The sequence below is a fragment of the Lissotriton vulgaris genome, unplaced genomic scaffold, assembly GCF_964263255.1.
Source record: "Lissotriton vulgaris unplaced genomic scaffold, aLisVul1.2 SCAFFOLD_643, whole genome shotgun sequence".
Classification (NCBI taxonomy): Eukaryota; Metazoa; Chordata; class Amphibia; order Caudata; family Salamandridae; genus Lissotriton; species Lissotriton vulgaris.
In genome coordinates, this window is record NW_028254988.1 from 414,756 (window position 1) to 435,246 (window position 20,491).

General features: G+C 46.3%; 1 protein-coding gene across 1 annotated transcript in view; it reads right to left on the reverse strand.

Moving 5' to 3' along the window:
- The window catches only part of LOC147659359 (RING1 and YY1-binding protein-like), a 338,398-nt gene that overhangs the window by 69,686 nt on the left and 248,221 nt on the right, over positions 1-20,491 (reverse strand). Inside the window, exon 3 of the mRNA XM_086951802.1 lies at positions 11,806-12,654. Coding sequence (XP_086807928.1) covers positions 11,806-12,654 — 849 coding nt within the window. The remainder of the gene's footprint in view (positions 1-11,805; positions 12,655-20,491) is intronic.

Genomic DNA, 20,491 nt, shown 5'->3' on the forward strand with positions numbered 1-20,491 from the left:
TTTACTTAATCTTGGTGCCTGGAAACCCATCATCTACTTTTTAGCCAGGCTGTACGAGAAGGTGTAGACCAAAGTACGGTATGGCCAAATGGGCGAATGCACCCCTAATTTGAATGTAAAACGCGGTATCCGCCAAGGCTGCGTCTTAGCACCACTGCTTTTTACCCTATTTATTAACAAAGTGGACACAGTACTTAAAATGATTCAGACGGATTCCCTACAAGTGGAGAGCAAGGAAGTTCCAGTCCTGCTTTACGCGGACAACGCTGTGCTCCTATCCAGAACGCCGGTAGGCCTCCAGAGATTAATTGATGGGTTCGCTGATTTTATTAGTAAGAAGAAGCTGATGATCAATAAGGCCAAAACCTTCACAATGGTATGCGGTCCGAAACTCAGGAGTATGAAACCCTTTTTTATCGATTGCAATAAAGTGCAAAATGTAGCTAATTTTTGCTATCTAGGGTATTCTTTCTCCTGTGATGGGAAATGGAACCGTGAATTGTCTAATGTTCGGGCCAAAATGACCAAAAGTGTGTATGGTGTTTTGAAGTTTGCATCTAAATTGGGGGATCTCAGCATTAAAGACATGGTCTATATTTATAAAGCACTATGTACCTCTGTTGCACTTTATGGGGCTGGTGTATGGGGACACCACCCAAGTAATGACTTGCAAACGGAAAAAGATTATTTAAAAAAAATCTTACGTCTGCCGGCTTCGGCTTTCTCCGAACTCATTTACTGTGAAGTGGGCCTTAATTATCTGACAGATTTAACTGCATTGAGACCCCTTCTGTTATGGAGAAACATATGGTCAAAGGAGGAGACCATTTTTACTAAATTCATTATTAACGAATGCCTGCGATTGGATAATTGTCTTAAGATCCCCTGGCTCAAATATTTAGCCAACACCTACAGAGACTTATTCAATCGAACAATCCTGGAAAACCCAAAGGAAGTATCAGGATTGTCCAAACAGGAGATAAAGAGCACTTTTCTGTGTCATAAGAAGGAATGCAGGCTGAAAACAGTAGGGAAGCAAGCCACGTAACAGCTTTACCATCTGCATATAGATACCGACGGCTTCCAAACTTATCACTTGTAACGAGACCCTCCCACCGCTATGTCTTAACAAGAACGAGACTAGGCCTTGCCCACCATTTAGTAGTGTTCCCTACAATGAAACAGCGCCCTGTCTCCCCATGCCCTTGTGATGGGCATACTAAGCAGAGCACCTTGCATTTTTTACTTTTATGTGATTTGTATTTGACTTTTAGAATTGCTTATCTTACACCACTGTTTAAAAAATATGATGCTAAAACCACTAATGCTATGAGCCTACTGTTTACGTTAAGAGAACCTGAAATTTGTTTTTATGCCGCAACATTTATTTTATGTTCAATCAATGCTAGGAAAAGTATAATGTTTTAATGAAATCGACCAGTCCCCCCAAGATTGGGGTTGGTTACACTAACAGAGCACTTTCTAAGCCCTTATGTTTTGATCTTGCCACTAAAACGGTTTATGCCAAATAACTGCATATGAAATACTGCTATGAGTTTATTGTTTACACTAAGAGAATTGATGTGGTGCCATCTATTTTAAGTTTATTTTGCTGGCAATTGTAGTATTTAATGAAATTAGGTCATTTTAATTGATTGCTAACTTTTTTTATCGATTTTGGTAGATTTATTTAGATCATGTATTGTGCTTTTATGGTTGCTTTGTGTTAACCAAATAAAGCTTATTGAATCGAATCGTGTATAAAGCTGTACCTGCAAGTGATTATAAATAGATACAATAAAAGAGGCTCACTTTATTGGAATACATGTCGTAACACTGCCTGTCTTACAGCTGAATCACTGCTCCGTGCCGATTCTAGGCAATCGTGTAGATCTTTTCCAGAGGAACAAGAGCAAATAGAGCAGCCGAAGTGGATACTGCTCGTGTGCCTTTGTCTTTGCTGTGGGTGGTCGGTCGGACGGCCTTGGAGTGGCAAAACTGGATTTCGGCAGAGATCCACCTTGCAATGGTTGCCTTCGTGACTGAATTACCTTATTGAGCTTGTCCATAAGATACTAAGTATTGATCAGCTTAACTTAACTGTTTAGTACAATGTGGGTAAAAGTTTAGGCATCTTTTAAAATCAAGGGTAAGGGGAGATCTTACAGCTGGTGATGTCAGATTTGAGTGAAAGGTCCACAGTACAATGGATTTGTTGAGATGGAACGGAGATGGGATTTTGGGAATACATTTGAGATTTGTTTTAAGGAGAACAGCCATCAATTAAGCGCCAGAAGGGATCCTGTGTTGTGAAAGCTTGCATTTCGCTCGCTCTTCTAGCTGAAGTGAGAACCAACAACAGAGCTACCTTCCATGAGAGAAACTTGAAATCCGCTCTGTGAATAGGTTCAAATGAAGGCTTCAGAAGTTGTGTACACCACCCTGAGATGCCATTCCCGGGGAGGAGCTCGTACAGGAGGGAAAGCTATAAACAGCTCCTTTAAGTACTGTTCAATTATTTTTGTGGAGCAGAGAGATAGTGGGAAGACCGTCTGTATCTAGATAGCGCAGCAAGATGTAACTTGATGAAGGAATGCACCAAACCTGATCGAGCAAACCGAAAGAAGATAACGCAGGATCTGCTCAGGGGAAGCCTGTAATGGATGCAGGTTGGATTGCTGACACCATAAGCAGAATATTTTCCGTTTTAATTTGTACGTTTTAATAATGGTCTCAGCCCGTGTTTTGGACGGGATATCGCTGCAATCCTGAGAGATATATGCATGGCTCCTGAATTCCATGAATTCAGGGATTTTAATAAGTGGAGAATGACTGGGTCTGGATGCAGAACTTGGCCCTGGTTCATTGTCAAAGCTGGCACTGGACATAGGCAATGGCTGGGATTGTACTCTGACAGCAGGAGAGGTGCCGTAAACGTGTGTTGTCTGAGCTACTTGGGGGCCATTAAGATGAGCTGACAGCCTTCCTGTTTTATCTTGTTGAGCACCTTCTGTATTTGAGGTAAGGAAGAAAAAGCCCATGCATAGGACCCAGACCGTCTGACCCAAAGAGCAGCCCCCACGACCCTGGGAGCGGCTACCGGCTGGCATAGAACTGGCATTTGGAGTTCTCATTGGTCGCAAAGAGATCCTGTGCTGTCTACCCCCATTGTGAAAATATCTTGCTCAGCTCCGACAGATTTAATTCCCACTCGCGACATCCGTCCTTGATTCCGCTGAGTGTGTCGGCAAAGGTGTTGCTTATGCGAGCAAACTTCAGAGCGTCGGGTCTTCCTAGGAGAGTGCCAGTGCTCTTGTGCCCCCTTGCTTGTTGACATAATTCATGCTGGCCGTATTGTCTGTACGTACCAGCACATATAGCCCTGCTATCCTTGGCAGAAACGCTTGAAGGGTGAGAAAGATGGCTTTCAACTCTAGTCGGTTGATATTGTTGTTTTTTGGAGCACAGACCATGTTCCTTGTATTTGCAGGTCTTGTAGATGACCGTTCCAGACTTTCATAAAAGGCATCTGTAGTTAGGACAAAGTTGGGTAGTTGTGGCAAGAACATTTTGCCTTTGTAGAGATTGGGATCCAAGACCACCACACTAGCTTCTGCACCATCCTCGGGGTGATGATAATGAAGCCATTGAAGGACCCCTGTGCCTGGATCCACTGCTTCTGAAGTTCCACTCGCAATGGTCTCATTTTCAGACGTGCCAGAGAGTCATTTATCACAGAGGACATCATGCCTATCAGCAACTTGAATAAACGTACGGAAACATACTTTCTTCTGGACATTTTGAAAAAGATGTGCTAGGCGTTGGCTGTCCTGCGAGAGAAAGTGGAGTAGTTGTTGACTTTTGATGACTGACTGAGACATACTTTGTATAATAAAGTGATGCAAGCTCTTGTGGCTTTGGACGCTTGTGATTATGTTGGAGATCTTAGCAACCTATTGCCCAGGTAGGGGAATACCAGATGACCTTGAGGTCGAATGGGAGAACTCTGAAGTGGTAATGGCTATGGTAAAACAAAGATAGTTGTGGCATTTGGGATGAGTGGGGATGCAGAAGTTTGTATCCTTCAAGTTCAGAGTTGTCATTCTCCTTGGTTGAGGAGGTGCAGGGGTTTCAAAGGGAATAACCAATCTGAACAATGCTTTCCGCTGGAATTTTTTTTTTTAACTTCCGGATTTATAGAATATTCCCCTGATTTCTTAGGAATTTAGAAAAAGTAGGAGTAAAAGCCTATGCCTTCTGAGTCGGAAGAACTTTATCGCTCCTTCGGCGAGTTGGATAAGAACTTTTTTTTGGAGTAAGTGAAGAAGAGGGGGGTGTGCTCCCCTTGGTGGGTTGTCTTTTTATAAACTCCAGGGTATGGCCATATGTGACCAAGTCCAATACCCATTTGTCTGAAGTGATCGGAAGCCAATGTTGAACGTAATTGGTGATTTTTGCACACACTGGATGGGGAAGCAGGTCCCAGCATGAGTTCACTATTTACGGCCTGTATCTCGGCTCTGGGGGGTGTTCTTACTTTTAGGTCCTTGCTTTGAGTATGGCACCGTAGATGATGGGAGGTAGGGCTGCTGTTGATAGGGAGCCATGTATAAAGAGTGAAAAGGCTGATACGGTTTGCAGCGTTGTCCGTGTTGATTGCCAACGTAGCATCATCAATACGCTTTCCAAATATGGTCTCTCCATCGCAGGCCTTATCTATGGTTTTTGACTGGACTTCTGGCCTGAAGGTTGTCACTTTTAGCCAGCCCTGTTTCTTAAGTCTGCTGACCCTACGAGTTGGCGAGAACTGGAAAAGACTATGTCCTTTGCGCAGTTTATGATCTCAGCTGACGTGCGCTCACCCTCCTGAAATATTTTCCTTGCTCTTGAAGTTTTGTCCTTAAGTATTAGGACAATGAGATCGCCAATGTCAGACCATATCTGCCTATCATAGCGGCCCAGGAGAGCTAGAGAGGTGGCCGCACGAAACTTGATGGCAGACATGTTGGAGAACCTTTTACTTATTATCTAAATGCCTGCCTTCTTTATCTGATGGTGTAGATAGCCGGGTGGTGGGGTTCTTGGAGCGGTGTTGCGCTGCCTGTGATGACAGTTTAGTTTGGGATGAACGGTGAGGCAGGAAGGAGAATCTTCTGGGGCTTTATAGTTTTTTTGTTGATATGGGGTGGTACCTCTGCCACCGCTGCCAGGTTCTTCGTCATTTTTAGCTTCTTCCACACATAATCTATGATGAGGATGGCACTGACAGATTTTCTGGTCAGTTCTTTGAAATATATTCAAAAGCAGTCAGACTGCTTGCCTGAGTTTGGGAGGTAACCTCAGGTCATAAAAATGTAAGAAATATTTAACGAAGTAATATTTGATGGAGATGAGAAGGTAGTCGTAAAGGGAATGTCCATAGGCGTAAAGGCCTCCAACTGACTTGCTCTTGGCGCCGTCAAAACACTGTCGACTGTGTGGTGGACTCTGTGGTCAATGGCGTCTTAGTCGACGATGACATCCTCGTCAACAGGATAGGGGCAGTCTATGGATAATGTAGTTATCTTTGACGGACTGGACGACGAGAAGGTAGTGACGGCTGTGGCGGTCTATGATATCACTGACAATAGTGGACGGAGCTTTAAGGTGGGGTTTTTGTCTCTACGTCGACGGTTCAGAATACGATTTAGGAGGGTGATCCTCAGCCCTTATAGATGGAGTACTAGGCTTAGATGAGGCTGCCTCTGAGGAGATTTGTCTTTCTCCCTTTTCAGAGATTCTCTGCGGTGTGATATCTTGAGCGCCTTTCTACTTTCCTCGGAAGTACCTTGTTCCTGGTATCTGGGTCTTTTGTGAGACCTATCAGTGATGTCACTGTCCTCCTTAGAAGAGAAGTTCTGAGTTTTTGCCCTCTGAAGCCACAGAAAAAGCCCCCCTTCTCTGTCCTTCAAGGTTTTGGAGGAACAGGTACGACAAATTTACACTCCTTCACCTTATGTTGAGGGTAGAGAGTCCTTATGAGATCATCTAAATGTACCCTTTTCTTACAGCAGGTTTTGCAGTCTGAAATTAGAAGGTTTCCAAGATCTGGATAGGGAAAGCTGAGCAGAGTTCAGGGAGACTCCCTTCATACACGACATGCAGTGACCATCTGAGGGAATCAGCCTCTATTGGGAGTGTTCTAGAGGGTGCGATCGCCTGATTGGTTGAGCCTTTGAGATTGGTCCTTTTTGAAAAAGGACATATATAGACTATCTAAGTGTTGTACATTTCCATTAGAGCCAATGATCGTAATACATACTGCTATATTATGGTACTGTAGGAATCACTTCGACGAAGGAGAATGATTCAAGCACGTAAATCGATGAAAGATCCAATACAAGATAAACAAATCGGCCAAAATGAGAAAAAAGCTGGGGAAGAGCTCCAGATCTGCACAAGGTATGGAAACCGAGCCAAAGCAAAGGTGGTGCTTAAAGGGACTGTTTGTCACTTCCTGGCGAGAACAAAGTCTGTGCTAGCAAAACCAAGGCACCCATTGGTACACTGGAGCAATGCCGTTAAATCTTTTAAATCGAGTGACACCTGGGATGTTCTAAAAGGGTAAAGAATCAGAGGTTAGAAGTATCCATCAGAATATATGCATATATTTTTTTTACTGCTCCGGGGGCCCCGCACGTGGGAGGGACTATTCAGTGCTTCATGACATTACCTTAAACGAGGAAGCCTAAAGCTCTCCATGGCATGCTGTGCCTTGCATCCAAGCCCTTGGCACTGCAGAACGTTGAGGCAGAGAACCATGCCTAAATAACGAGCAAATGAATAGTAGCTTGCTTGAATTACTCTTAGCCATTGTGTTCTGTTGCCCACAATGCCACTTCAAAAAGAAACAGCCACTTGTAAATCAGCCTCGATCTTGCTCCAATAGTGACAGCCAAACCTGAACTGCCAGGCAAGGCCCCTTCTAGGCGGGAACACATGCAGCCCTAGACCAGTTCTGGCCTTTTTGGGTGTTGGTAGTAAGGTGACGCTGGAGTCTTAAGGCAGCACAAGACCCAGGTCTTGCCATACCTCTTGCACCAAGGAATCCAAAGAAGTTAAAGGTGATCACAAGTGGTCAGTCAACCCTCGACGATCAGAACCAATTGTAGTGCTGCGTCTCTGGGTAAAATAGAGGCCCCAGCGATGAACGAGGTAGAGGAAGAACGAACCCTACTCCCCAAGTGAGTCCAAAGGACAAAACGCCCTAGGTATGACGAGCGCCTTTAGAAAAGCTCCCCTTACTGAAAAGATACAGCTTCAAAACATAGCAGATGTTGAAAGCTGCTCAGTGAAAAAAAAATTCTTCAAATTCCAATGGTGAAGTGAAGTTGAAACAGGCAAAGCCCGGGCATCCTGGCCCCAATTAAAATTAATAAATGCCTAAATAAATAATACACAAAGTGAAAACTGCCAGTTAAGAGGAAACAGCCAGACTGTCTCAAAATCCCAGTCACCAAGGCTGCTGCTGCCTCAATAATATTCGGTTTTGTTTCTTTTTAGGTCTCGCCTAGACGAAAGCAAAGCGAAGCTTTGCTGTCTAGGGCGAGACAACTTATGTTGTTACTTTTGGGGGAATGTGGACAGTAAAGTGCCACGCGCTTTTTCTTGCCGAGATTGTACCTCGTGAGCGCGCACGTCGCCGTGCCTCATATTCCCATGCGCAAAGAAAGCCTCACTCACGCATGCGCACATACACAGCCATACACACACTGCATACACACACGCACACCCCCTTAAACAGACACACGCGCACACAGACCGACAGACGCACGCACAGACACACTCAAACAGACACATGCGCGTACACCCCACCCCCACTCACCCCTCCTCTCCCTCAATACACTCACTGGTTCTGGCGGTGCTCGGCGGCGGTTCTGCCTCTCGGGCGGCGGTAGCACTTTGCGGGGCTCTCTCACCACATGAGAGCCCCGCCTTCCCCATGCGCCCGGCCGCTCTTCACCCGGTCCCCCATCTCGGGACCGGGACTCAATCAGGAGCCTTCGTGGCTCCTCGGGCAGTAGTTTCTCTCTCTCTCGCCGCGATGGGGCGGGACTTCCGGTTGGGGCCGCAATGGGATTGGCCGGCTGCCCAACCGCTTCCGGGTCGCAGGCAGCGCGGCGGCCCGGCGGGGACTTAAACTAACTCCTGGGCTGCGGTGGTGAATTAAAGGCACACGAGGGGTGGGCTCCCTCCCTAATGTAAATATGCCGCGAGGAAGGCACTCACTCGTTTTTTTGTTGCTTTTGCGATTGCTTGTCTTGACGCCACGCCTTGTATATATATGCTAACGTATTGCAAGACCATTTCCCTGCTCAAATTCAGACCAATGATGACTTTTTATAAAACACACAGTTTGCGCCTTCTGCATATCGGTTTCCACTGATGAAACACTTCCTGAATGTTTTACGTTGCAGACAGAGGAGAAGCTTGAATCATAGGAATTTGTTTTAGTACAAGGAATGGAATGCGTTTAGGAAATGTGTCCTGGTGGCTCTGGAACTGCGTATGCATGAGGTAATGCCTTGCTGTGCCAGGAAGACATAAGCTAGCTTTCATATTTAAACCATGACTCTAGCAAAGCGGGAATCTCTACAAAAGAGCAAGACATACAAGGGTGCTACTTCTGAAAGATTAAGCCAGCAACGGTTGACACGTTTGCAATCTAAATGTTCAGTTTACCTCCAAAGGCAGTATACGAGTGTACCACAAAACACTGCTGCATTTTAATCTCACCATTGTCGTCCTGCATGGAAGTGAATACGATATCGAAGCTGTATTTCTCACTCGGCTCATGTCTGACACTAGTTCCGATGCTGTTCCGCAGCAACTGTCTACAGTACAGAAGGTGGTAATAGACCACATCGCTGTCTTAGGGATGTGTTTGCTCACGATCAATAGGGTGAAAAGTGGGAGCTGGGGTAGACTTTCAAGGACACCATCGGGATAGAAAGTCATGTGGCAGTAAAGGCCACACATGGCGCTTAAACCACGAGTTTATAGGAAGTGAGGAAGAAGTGAAGAGGAGGTCAGCGACTTCTGATGAACAAATCTATTTCTACTTTATGACTTTGTAAAGTGCATACTAACAATGGCATCCCTTCTAGGCAAAGACCAAAAAGCAGCACATCAGGAGGACCCTAATTGAACAGAAGAGCTTCCATCACTATTCTGAGATTAGCCAAGATGATAACTTTTGCATATATCTGCGAGCTTATGCGAAAGCCACAAGCCAAGGACTGCAACATGCAAGTTCTCTCTTGAGATGCACCTTCTCAGATGAATGCCTACATTTTGTCAATGGGCTGACCAGAAGGGCACACGCTGAATTTCATAGCCCAGCTAATACCAAATTATCCTGACTTCAAGCTGGGGGTGATGGGAGATGGGTTTAACACAGCATACATTTGAAAGGAAGAACCAATAGCTTAAATTTTAATATAGTTTCTAGAGCTCGTCAATGGAGGAAAAAGCAGTTTAAAGAGGAGTATCCGCCAGTTGCAGAGTTACATTAAGAAGGATAAAGGCAGGTATGACAAATGGAAGGTATGCATACGATGTAAGGTAAAAAGAGGATCACTGACACTGACTCACTCACACTGACTCTCACTCACACTGATTCTCTCACTATCACTGACTCTCCCACGCTCGGACTCACTGTCACTAACAGACTCTCACTGACTGACTCTCCCACTCACTAACTCACTCACTGTCCAGACTCTCACTGACCGACTCACCCACTCTCTCTCACTCACTAACTGACTCACTCACTGACTGACTCGCCCACTCATTCTCACTCACTCACTCTCAACACATATTGCAGTACAAATGCAATAGGTGTCATATTTGCAAAAGTTATAAGTATTGGCATTGTCATACACAATTCCAATAACTCAAACTTTAATGCTGCAAGACCTATTGCATTGTAAATGCTTGTTTTAAGAGCACTTGTTTCATGGTAGGTTTTAGTACCATTCATGCCTCAAGTTAGGCAGTAGAACAAGTGACACATTACCTGGGATGGTCCTGGGAGGTCAGGTTCTCTTTAAGATTCATTCAGATCCTATGATGCACCCTAACAAGGCTGATGCTATGTAGCCCTCTATATCGTAACCTACTTTGCCCCAAAGGCCTTCCGCATAAACAAGCAGAACTTTTAAACAATGCGTTTCTCCCTCAAAAGGGAACAGTTTAACACCTCCCACGCATCCAGCGTACTGGAGATACACCACAAAGTATCTTGTCTGCTTCATGGGACGTTAAACTTTAAAATAATATAAAACCCGTTTCAGATGCTACGGCTACAATTGTAAGGATTCCCCCAGAAGGGAGGAGCACTCCTGTAATAAAAGTGGCTAGCTGAGACAATGTGAACGTCGGTAAAGCACTAGAAGTAATTCGATTTCCCCATAACACGCAGAGGTCAGTAAGCCAAAGTTCTTGGATCAGCGCTGCTCCATTTTGTAAACTTAGCACATACGATGTACATACTCACTCACTGGTTGCTTAATAGTGACTTTGAGTGAACCCAGCACAGTCTATATCCTGGTTGTTGAACACTGCGTGCAGGGGTAAAGTTGTGCTTCTCGGATCTCAATACAACATACTCCCTTGGTGGACTTCACCTCTCCGCGGGCTAGGCGTCCTATGATGGTCTCCACTTTAGGATACGGACCCCTCCTAAAGTGGGAAGCATGCGGGCTGTGTGTGTTCTCACACTCAAGCACTTCGTGCTATTGGCAGTGATTTAACCCACATCCTGGTTGATGCAAGTCTTTGAACCCCTTCCAAGTCCTCCTACAGAGGCCAAACGACATTCAACACTAACAATGGAGTCCAAAACGCTTCCAAGGACTCAATGCAATTGGAGCGCTTTATGGCCTCGTCAGGGGCAGGAAGGGCCATGTAAAGGCTACAATGCAACTTTGTACTATTTAGTAGTTCTTTTTCATAGCTCCCTTTGCACATCTGGGTATGGTCACATTGAGAGACCAGGACTTCAGTGCATCAGTAGTGAAAGCCTGGAGTAGTACTGAAAGTCTTAAGCTCTCACCCAATGCAGGAGTCAATTAAAGTCCACAAAATATTATTTCATGGTCAAAATGCCTCAGATTGTCAGAGATGAGCAACAGTAGCACTTGTAAAAAGTTTCAAATCATATCTGAAGCAAACAAACATTTCAAACCCCTAAGATCTCTACAACGTGTGTCAGAGAAGAAGCTCTATTCATGAGAGGAATCTGAGGAGGCAGAATTTGAACACCAGAGACCACCGCACACAAGAACGAGTACCTAGTACCACTGCATTCACAGGTGAACCATCAGCCAAGATGTTTTAAATGACTGGGTGATTAAAATATACCCTTGATGGAGGCTTCACTTTTGGAGAAAGAAGACAGCAATTTGTGACAAAAACAGCAGATGAAAGGATACAGGGGTTCGGGATGGCAGGGATGGCTAACAAGTGTGGTCTAAGGTAAGGCACAGATGCATGCAGCAGATATAAATAAGCTACCAGATTAACACTAGAAAAGATACAAAACTAACCAGTTCTGAGAAAAGGTTACGATGCAGCTTGGTCAGAGTAAAATACAGCACTGAGCATGAGGCATCAAGTGAATTTGTAGGTTGTGGTCTAGGGAAGGGGTACCAGGAGCATAAAAGGACCATGCAAGTTTATTTGGCTAACCATTTGCAGAGCTGGCACAAACACAATGTGGCTATTACCATAACCTGGCAAGTAAACAAGTTTTACTTCTTTATATACCTTGTCTTCTTGCTTCCGATTCTCTTCACAACACTTGGAATTATTTCTTTTTCAATCTTTTCTCCATCCAGCTTTCCCCGGAGTCTTTCTCCGTCAGGCTTTCCTCTCATTACTCTTTCTCCATCCAACTTTCCGCGAATCAGTCTTTCTCCATCCAGCTTTCCTTTAATCAGTTTTTCTACAGGTTTTCCCCTGTCTGTTTTTTCTACTTCAAGTTTTCCTCTATCAGACTTTTCTACTTCAGGTTTTCTTTTATCAGGTTTTTCCATCTCAGGTTTTCCTTTATCAAGGTTTTCTAGTTCAAGTTTTTGCTTATCAGGTCTTTCTAGTTCAGGTTTTCGCTTATCAGGTTTTTCTAGTTCAGATTTTCGCTTATCAGGTTTTTCTTGTTCAGATTTTCGCTTATCAGGTTTTTCTAGTTCAGGTTTTCGCTTATCAGGTTTTTCTAGTTCAGGTTTTCGCTTATCAGGCTTTTCTAGTTCAGGTTTCCCGTTATTTTTTTCTAGTTCAAGTTTTACTAACTCAAAATGTTCCACTTCAATTTTTCCTTTATCAAGTTTTTCTTTTTCAAGTTTTTCTTTACCAAGTCTATCCTTCTCAAGTGTTTCTTTATCACATTGCTCTCTTTCCACTGGTTCATCAAGCAGTTCGTCCATTGGTTTGTCTTCTTCGAGAGCATCACACTCTGGATTTTCTTGATCATCTATTTCCATGTCAGACCTTTCTTTGTCAAGTTTCTCTCTCTCAGGTCTTTCAAGCTTTTCTTTTTTCTCCTTCTTAGGTGGTGGCGGTGTAGCAAATTGCTGAGCGACCTGCTGCGCAACCAACTGAGAATTTATTCTGGGTTTTCTGGAAGGAAAAAATATAATAGCTTTACTTGTGCAATATTTAAATTTTACACAAATGCATTCAATATATTAATGTGAAACATTAATGAAAATACTAAATAAATAGGGTTTGACAATTTTGTGACAAGGCAGATTTGGTCTCTGGTGTGACAATACAGAATATATAAAATGTGTTGCCTCATGCGATCTCAATCCCAAGATGTTTAAGGTGCCTTAGGAACAACATTCTTCTACATAGGCAAAATTAGTAATCATTCAACCTACATTACCAAAAGGCACTTAACTTCCGTCTTATGATCTAATTTTAAAAATGTGAGGCACTTCAAATGACTGCTAGGACTTTGCCATTCCTGCAATCCTACTGCACCTGAATTAACAGTCATGGCCTCTTTTAAGGAGGAAATTAGGACACGAGGCGTTCAGGACATCCTGCGAGAGGTACGCCAGGGGTTTGCAACCATAGCAGACAAGGTCAACAGGCTGTCCTCCCGCATGGATGCTATCGCCCACAAAATGGATGCTCACGAGGAACGCATTTCGGAAGCATAACGACGCATTTCGGATTCGGACAACGTGGTGGCCAGGCACACTTCCCAGCTATCTCGGATGGATAACTTGCTCCGCGTCATTGCTTCCAGGAATGAGGATTTGGAAGCGAGGAGTCGAAGAAACAACATACGCATCATAGGAATTCCGGAATCCACTAACACCGGTCGCATGGAAGACTACGTGGAGAAACTTCTGCTAGCTCCGGTGGGTTCTGATGCTTTCTCCTCCCAGTTTGTCGAGAGAGCGCACAGATCGCTAGGCCAGAGACCCAAACCTGGCACGACTCCGAGACCCATAATTGCCAGACTTCTGAACTATAGGGACCGCGACGTTGCGTTGCGGGCAGCCCGCGGCAAGTAATCGTTATCCTATGAAGGCAACTCCTTTACCATGTTCCCCGACATCACACCCCTGGTTCAGGAGGAACAGCGGAAATTCATGAAAGTTAAAGCAAAACTACACAACCCCCAAATCAACTATGCTCTTCTGTACCCAGCGAAGTTGCGAGTGACCCACCAGGGTCGACAACGCTTCTTTACAAAATCGCAGCAGGTGGACAATTTTCTTAAACACCTTCGGCACACGGCTCACCCTGCGGGCGGAGAAGAAGATGGACGGCAATAACCAACGGAAGGTGCAGGCGCAGATGAACAGTAAGGTGCTATGATCGATGCTTAACTGTATCTGCATATTGGCTCCCGTAGGTATGGTCTGTTCACATTAGCACAGATGTTTGAACTGTGTGCTAGCCGAAATGGGGACCCCTCAGGGTTGCCGGCAGATGACTCGCCGGGCACCCTGTATGCTTTTTGGAGTTGGTGTTTTTTACACAAGCTCTGAGAGCATGGGGTAGTTTGTGTTGCCGCTTAGATGACCACCAAAGGGTATTCCCCTTCACTTGCCTGGCCACAAGAGCTGGCAAGGTTTCTTCTTTGTTTTTACTGGTTTGGGTGGGTAGGGAGGGGTTTGTATACTGGCGAGTTGGGGTTGCTTCAGTGGGTAGGGGATTGGATGGGAAGGGTAGGCAGACTTGTCCAAGTTGAGGCTTTCATATACATGAGTAATTTTGACACACGGAGGTACTTGGTATGTCTCAGATTAATCAGTACAAGTTCGACACCACATATCCTACTAGCTCTTTCACATTCCCTTAAGTCTAATGGCTAACGATGTCGGCACATGACTAAACGTTATTACGTGGAATGTCAGGGGGCTCAGGGACCATAGAAAAAAAGCGGCAAATATTGGCATACCTGGATAGGCACCATACCCACATAGCAATGCTGCAAGAAACGCATTTTTCACCTCTGAGGCGCAACTCCTTTGCCTCCAGATGGGCTGCACACAGCGTCTTCTCTTCCTACTCATCTCACGCTAGGGGTACTGCGATCCTAATTAAGAAACAAGTTCCCTTTCACCTGGTGGGTTCGTCCTGTGACGGTCAAGGACGGTATTGCATGATCTGGGGACGTCTGGGCCTAGAATCGGTTACGTTGGTGTGTTGCTATGGGCCTAATGTAGGTGCCCACGAATTCTTCTCTTCCCTGTGGGAGGCGATACGACGCACAGGATCCACACACAATATATGGGGAGGCGACTTTAACGTCACATATGCGCCAGCCATGGACAGGTCGCAACCCGCTCCACACCATTGCACTAAATCCGGTTTATTGCTCAAGGCTATTATAGAAGATAACCAGTTGCTAGATGCCTGGCGACACCTGCATCCCTTGGACAGGGAGGGTACACATTTCAAAGCTTATACCGCCGCTTGGGCCCGGCTAGACCTTTGGCTTGTCTCTCCTGGTCTTGGGCCCGCATTGTGTCAGTCTCAGCATTTGGCCAGGACATATTCGGATCATGCCCCCGTCAGACTTGTTTTTTCATACGCTGACTTTAGCCCCCCGCGCACCGCATGGCGGCTTAACACGTGCATGCTTTAAGACAGTCTTCCAGGAGGAGCTGCACGAGGAAGTGCAGAACTTCTTTGAGCGAAACAAGGGGTCAGTTCAAAGTGTAGACACGATTTGGGAAGCCTTTAAGGTGACTCTCAGAGGCTATTGCATCTCTAAGGGGTCTGGGATCCTTAAAGATATCCTTAATACGCTGTCCAGATTAGAGCGAGAACTACAGGACCTGGAAGCTACTCTGAGGCGTACACCGAATGGTGAAACGCGAGAAAAATTTTGCTCCACGCTTAATGATCACATGGAAGAGGCACAAAGAGAAATGCGCTTCAGGGGAAACACTGGCAGGCTCGCCGATATGGTGAGGGGGAACGCCCTGGCAAGGCCCTGGCGGACGCCGTCCGGCGTCCCAGACACTCCAATTTTGTGTTGGAGATTGGAGGGACGGGAAGGCGAACGCCACTGTGACACTGCGAGCATTCTTCGTGATTTTACTGACCACTACAAAGCTCTATACACAACCTCTGGCCCCCACAATTTAGACCTAGATGCGTATCTGGGAGACGTAGCACTTGGATGGCTCAGTGATGTACATCGGAAATTTCTATTTGCACCCTTTGAATTAGATGAAATGCGAGAGCCCATAATGGGCCTTCAGTCGGGTAAGGCCACAGGGATGGATGGCATACCCGTCGAATTTTATAAAACTTACATTGATTTGATGGCCCCCATTCTACGTGACGTTTATGAAGAATTGCTTGGCATGGGTTTTCTACCTGCCTCAATGAGGGAGGCACTCATTTCATTGTTAAAACCAGATAAGCCTGCTCACCTATGTGGGTCATACCGACCCCTTTCCCTCCTTAATTGTGACGCTAAGATCTTGGCCAAACTCATTGCCAACAGAGTGAGTCTTTTGCTGGAACACCTGATATTACCAGATCAGTCTGGATTTGTCCCCGGTAGATCCACCTCCCACAACCGGAGGACCCTCTTTACATTGCTGTATAATGTGGCCCCTGAGCTACCCCTTGCAGCGGTCTTTCTGGACGCTACAAAAGCTTTTGATTCGCTCGAGTGGCCGTTCCTTTTTGGAATATTGTCGCGCATGGGCTTCCCCCCTTTGTTTTTATCGTGGATACGCCTGTTGTATCACCAGCCTGGTGCGAAGGTAATGATTAATGGACAGCTCTCACAAACATTCTTCATCACCAGGGGCATGCGTCAGGGGTGCCCATTGTCCCCGCTCTTGTTTGATCTCGCTACAGAACCATTGGCGGCTCGTCTACGACAACGCCATAATGACCTAGGCCTCCGATGCAACATGAGGCAGATATTAATCTCCATGTATGTGGACGACATTACTCTATACGTCTGGGACCCACAATGCAATTTGAATACCCTTCTGAGAAACTTTGTGACATTTGGGCGTCTGTCCGGCATTCAGATAAATTGGAGTAAGTCCTGTTTCTTCCCGTTGACCGATGCGGTGACGCGGTTTCCTTTGCAGTATCCATTAGAGTGGTGCGATGGAGAATTGCGATATTTGGGCATCATGGTCACTAGGGACAGAGAGGAACTCATGAGACTCAATTATGGGGTGACACTATCCCGCCTCACGGATAAGATTGACCGCTGGATAACTCCCGCTTTCTATGGCGGGGAGAGCTTCCTTGATTAAGAAGGGAATTCTACCTCAATTACTCTATTTATTCTTAAATATTCCCTATTCTCCAGGTAGACCTTTCTTTGCATCCCTCCGATCAGAGATGAGCAGGCTGGTATGGGGCGGCAAACGAGCCAGACTGAAATGGTCCACACTCACTAGACCTTATTCGGCGGGTGGGTTCGGCATTCCTGATTTTGAACTTTATTATCTTAGCCCTCAGGCACATTATTTATATTTTTGGATCAGACAGCCCAAATACATGCCACAACTTGCGGCTGAACACTGGATGTTACACCTGGTCCCGATAGAAGGGGCAGTCTATATGCCTCTGAATGCTCGAGAGCGTACACAGACTAGAGTAAACGCCACGATCACGGCATGGCAAGGCAACGACTAACAAGCTTGTATGATCTCCCACTGCTATATTCGCCACTGCTCCCCCTGGCTTACCATCCAAACATGCCACCTTTACAGGAAGCTGTCTTCCACAAGATGCAAAGATGAGTGTCCATTTTAACTTGGGGGAATCTCTACACTGATGGTGCATTCAGAGATTCGGATGAGATGTTCAAGAACACACCATACTCCACTAGATAGCTTTCTATATATTAGACTTAAGCAAGGTATTAGAGCACTGCACACTGACTTTCCTGCCGAACCCCCAATGCTCCCTCTGTTACATGCTCTACTACAACAATCCTCACCTAGAAGGCTGGTCTCACTTATTTATCGGATCACACACACAAGATCCACATCCATAGACTCGCCATCACGTACTAAATGGGAGGCTGAACTGGGAACAGCCATAACAGAAGAGCAGTGGGAATATTGTTGCTCGCAAACGGAGCGCATATCTGCCAGTAGTCTGTTTCAGATCATACATTATAAATATTTGCATAGATTGTATTGCACCCCAGCTGGTATGCACAGACACCAGCTCCGAGATACAGATTACTGAGATAGGTGTCATGCACCACAGGCTGGCTTTTTGCACTTGGCATGGGAATGTCCCACCTTTTTAGGTTTTGCCTGGCGAAAGCTGCGCTTTCTGCGCAGCTTTTTCGCGCAGGCGAAAACCTGATGAGAATTGTAGTGTGCTTTGGCTCGGCCCTCGTCATTCATTGGCTGGCTCCGTAAATGGAGCCTTGCCATTGGACGAGGGGCCTGTCCGTCAATGCCGGACCAGACACGGGGGCGTTCCAGACATTCTTTGGCTTTTGCCGACGTCACGCGACGCCGGGAACGCCCCCGAGTCTGGTCCGGCATTGCCGGCACTTCTGCGTCTCTCCTCCCCCGTTTCCCGCCCCGTGACTGGCCGGCCGGCCAATCCTAGCGCGGCCGGCCGGAAGTGCCCGCCCCCCGCAACCCGGGGGAAGAAGGAAGACGGCAAGAAGTATGGCGGCGCCCGCGGGGCTCCCGTGGCCTGGAGGGAACCCCGGGAGATGCGGAGGACGTTGCCGGTCTCCCATGCCGAAGAGGGAGACCGGAGAAGTGCCAGAGAGATTGTCGACGTTGCCGGTCTCCCATGCCGAAGAGGGAGACCGGAGAAGTGCCGCCGTCGCATGGTGCAGGTGAGTCGAGTTTTTTTTTTTTTTCCCTCCTCTCTTCCCCTGCCTTCCTGCCCCAACCTCTCTCCCCCTGTCTCCTACCTTCACTCGTCGCTACGGGCCGCCGCTTAAGCGAGGTCGCTGCCGCCTTGCAATCTCCACGAGGCAGGACGCTGTCGTCTCCGATGGGCTCCTACCTTCACTCGTCGCTACGGACCGCCGCTTAAGCGAGGTCGCTGCCGCCTTGCAATCTCCACGAGGCAGGACGCTGTCGTCTCCGATGTACTACAAGCTGCAGCCGTTTTGCCAGGAGCGGCTTGGGTGGCCTGTTGAGATTATTATTAAGCGGCGATACAATAAATATGTTATCGGAGTCCAGTCCTACCGTTGAATATTTCTTGCCGGATGGTTGCTTTGATCTATTTTTATTGGTGCCCGACTATGAAGACTGCGCCCCCTGATGCATTCCTTTTGGGTCCCGCACTCTTTCGATCCGGGGGCAGTTCTTCCGGTGCTCGAGCTCTTCCTGCTGGTTCAGTGTGCGGACAGCGCCGGCCCTCTCCCCTTCCCTGCAGCCTGTACAGAGAGCACATGCGCCGACCGTTAACACGCGTGGCCGCCGTGAATTGAGTCCTCGGGCTGCCACAGTTGTGACCTTCGCACCGTGTGATCTCAGAACCCGAGAGTTGCTTGTGGTGAAGTATTCCGGGATTATGAATTGCAGCCATAAACGTTTCCAAAACTAAAGTGACAGGCAGCTAATAAACGCAGGGTGTCGCGTTGCTCCCTTGCGTTTGACTGTTCCACCTCAGGTATTTGCAATCCCGGGACCCTGCACGCGCTGTGGAAACAGCGCCCTGCTTCTTGTCACTCAAACGCTGCCCATAGCCAGGCTAGGCAAGCTGGCTGACCTGCAAACAAAGTGCCAGAGGGCTGCTTGTGCGATATTCACCCACTGACCTTACATAAGGCGAGGCCCGCCAGAAAATGCACAGAACAAAATGTGTGAATGAATGCACGCTCCATAAAACCCAGCGAGGGAAGAGAGGTAGAAAAGCTGCACCCACTTTGCCTCCCTGCTGCACCAGGGACAACAACACATCACCCAGGGCACTGAGACTGGGTGATCATAGGAGGTCTGTAACCTGAGTGGATCGTAGAGTGCACATGATGACATCATCGTAGGCTCTGAGGCTAGCGTAGGCTCTGAGGCCAGTGTGCAATGGTTGGGTGATGCTAGGAGTCCTGTAAACTTTTATTGTATTCGCCGATGGGATAAGTAATAACGCATAACACTGTGCTGGTGAGGACAGTGTGATCAAAGATGACATATCACCTGATTAAACTTTAAAAAGAACATCTAATAACATCATTTTAGGCTCTGGGAGGCTAGTGTACAATGGTTGGGGTGATGTTAGGAGACCTGTAAACATTTGTTGTATCTATAGACGGTATATTTAATAGCAGATCACACTGCTTGTGAGGACAGTGTGATCATAGATAGCCCATCATCTAATTAAACTTTAAAAAGGACATCTAGTATCATCATTTTAGACTCTGCGAGGCCAGTCTACAATGGTTGGGGTGATGCTAGGAGTCCTGTAAACATTTATTGTATCTGCAGACGGGATAAGTAATAACAGATCACACGGTGCTTGTGAGGACAGTGTGATCATACATGGCCTATCATCTAACTAAACTTTAAAAAGGATATATACTATCACCATCGTAGGCTCTGTGAGGTTATTGTACAATGGTTGGGGTGATGCTAGGAGCCCTGCAAACTTTTCATTTTATCTGCGGAAGGGATATGTTATAACACAGCTTCTGAGGACAGTGTGATCATAAGTGGCCTTTTACCTGATTAAACTTTAAAAAGGACATCTAATAACATCATTTTAGTTTCGGCGAGGCCAGTGTACAATGTTTGGAGTGATGTTAGGAAGCCTGTATCACCTGATAAAACTTCAAAAAGGACATCTAATAACAATTTCTGTCTCTGTGAGGCCAGTGTACAATTGTGGGGTTGTGCTAGGAGTCTTGTAAACTTTTCATTGTATCTGCGGAAAAGATGTGTTATAACACACCATGCTGTACCAATTTTGCACACCCTTTGTGTTTGAGTAAGTTGCAAGCTGGCACATCTGTTTGCTCCAGGCAGGTGCT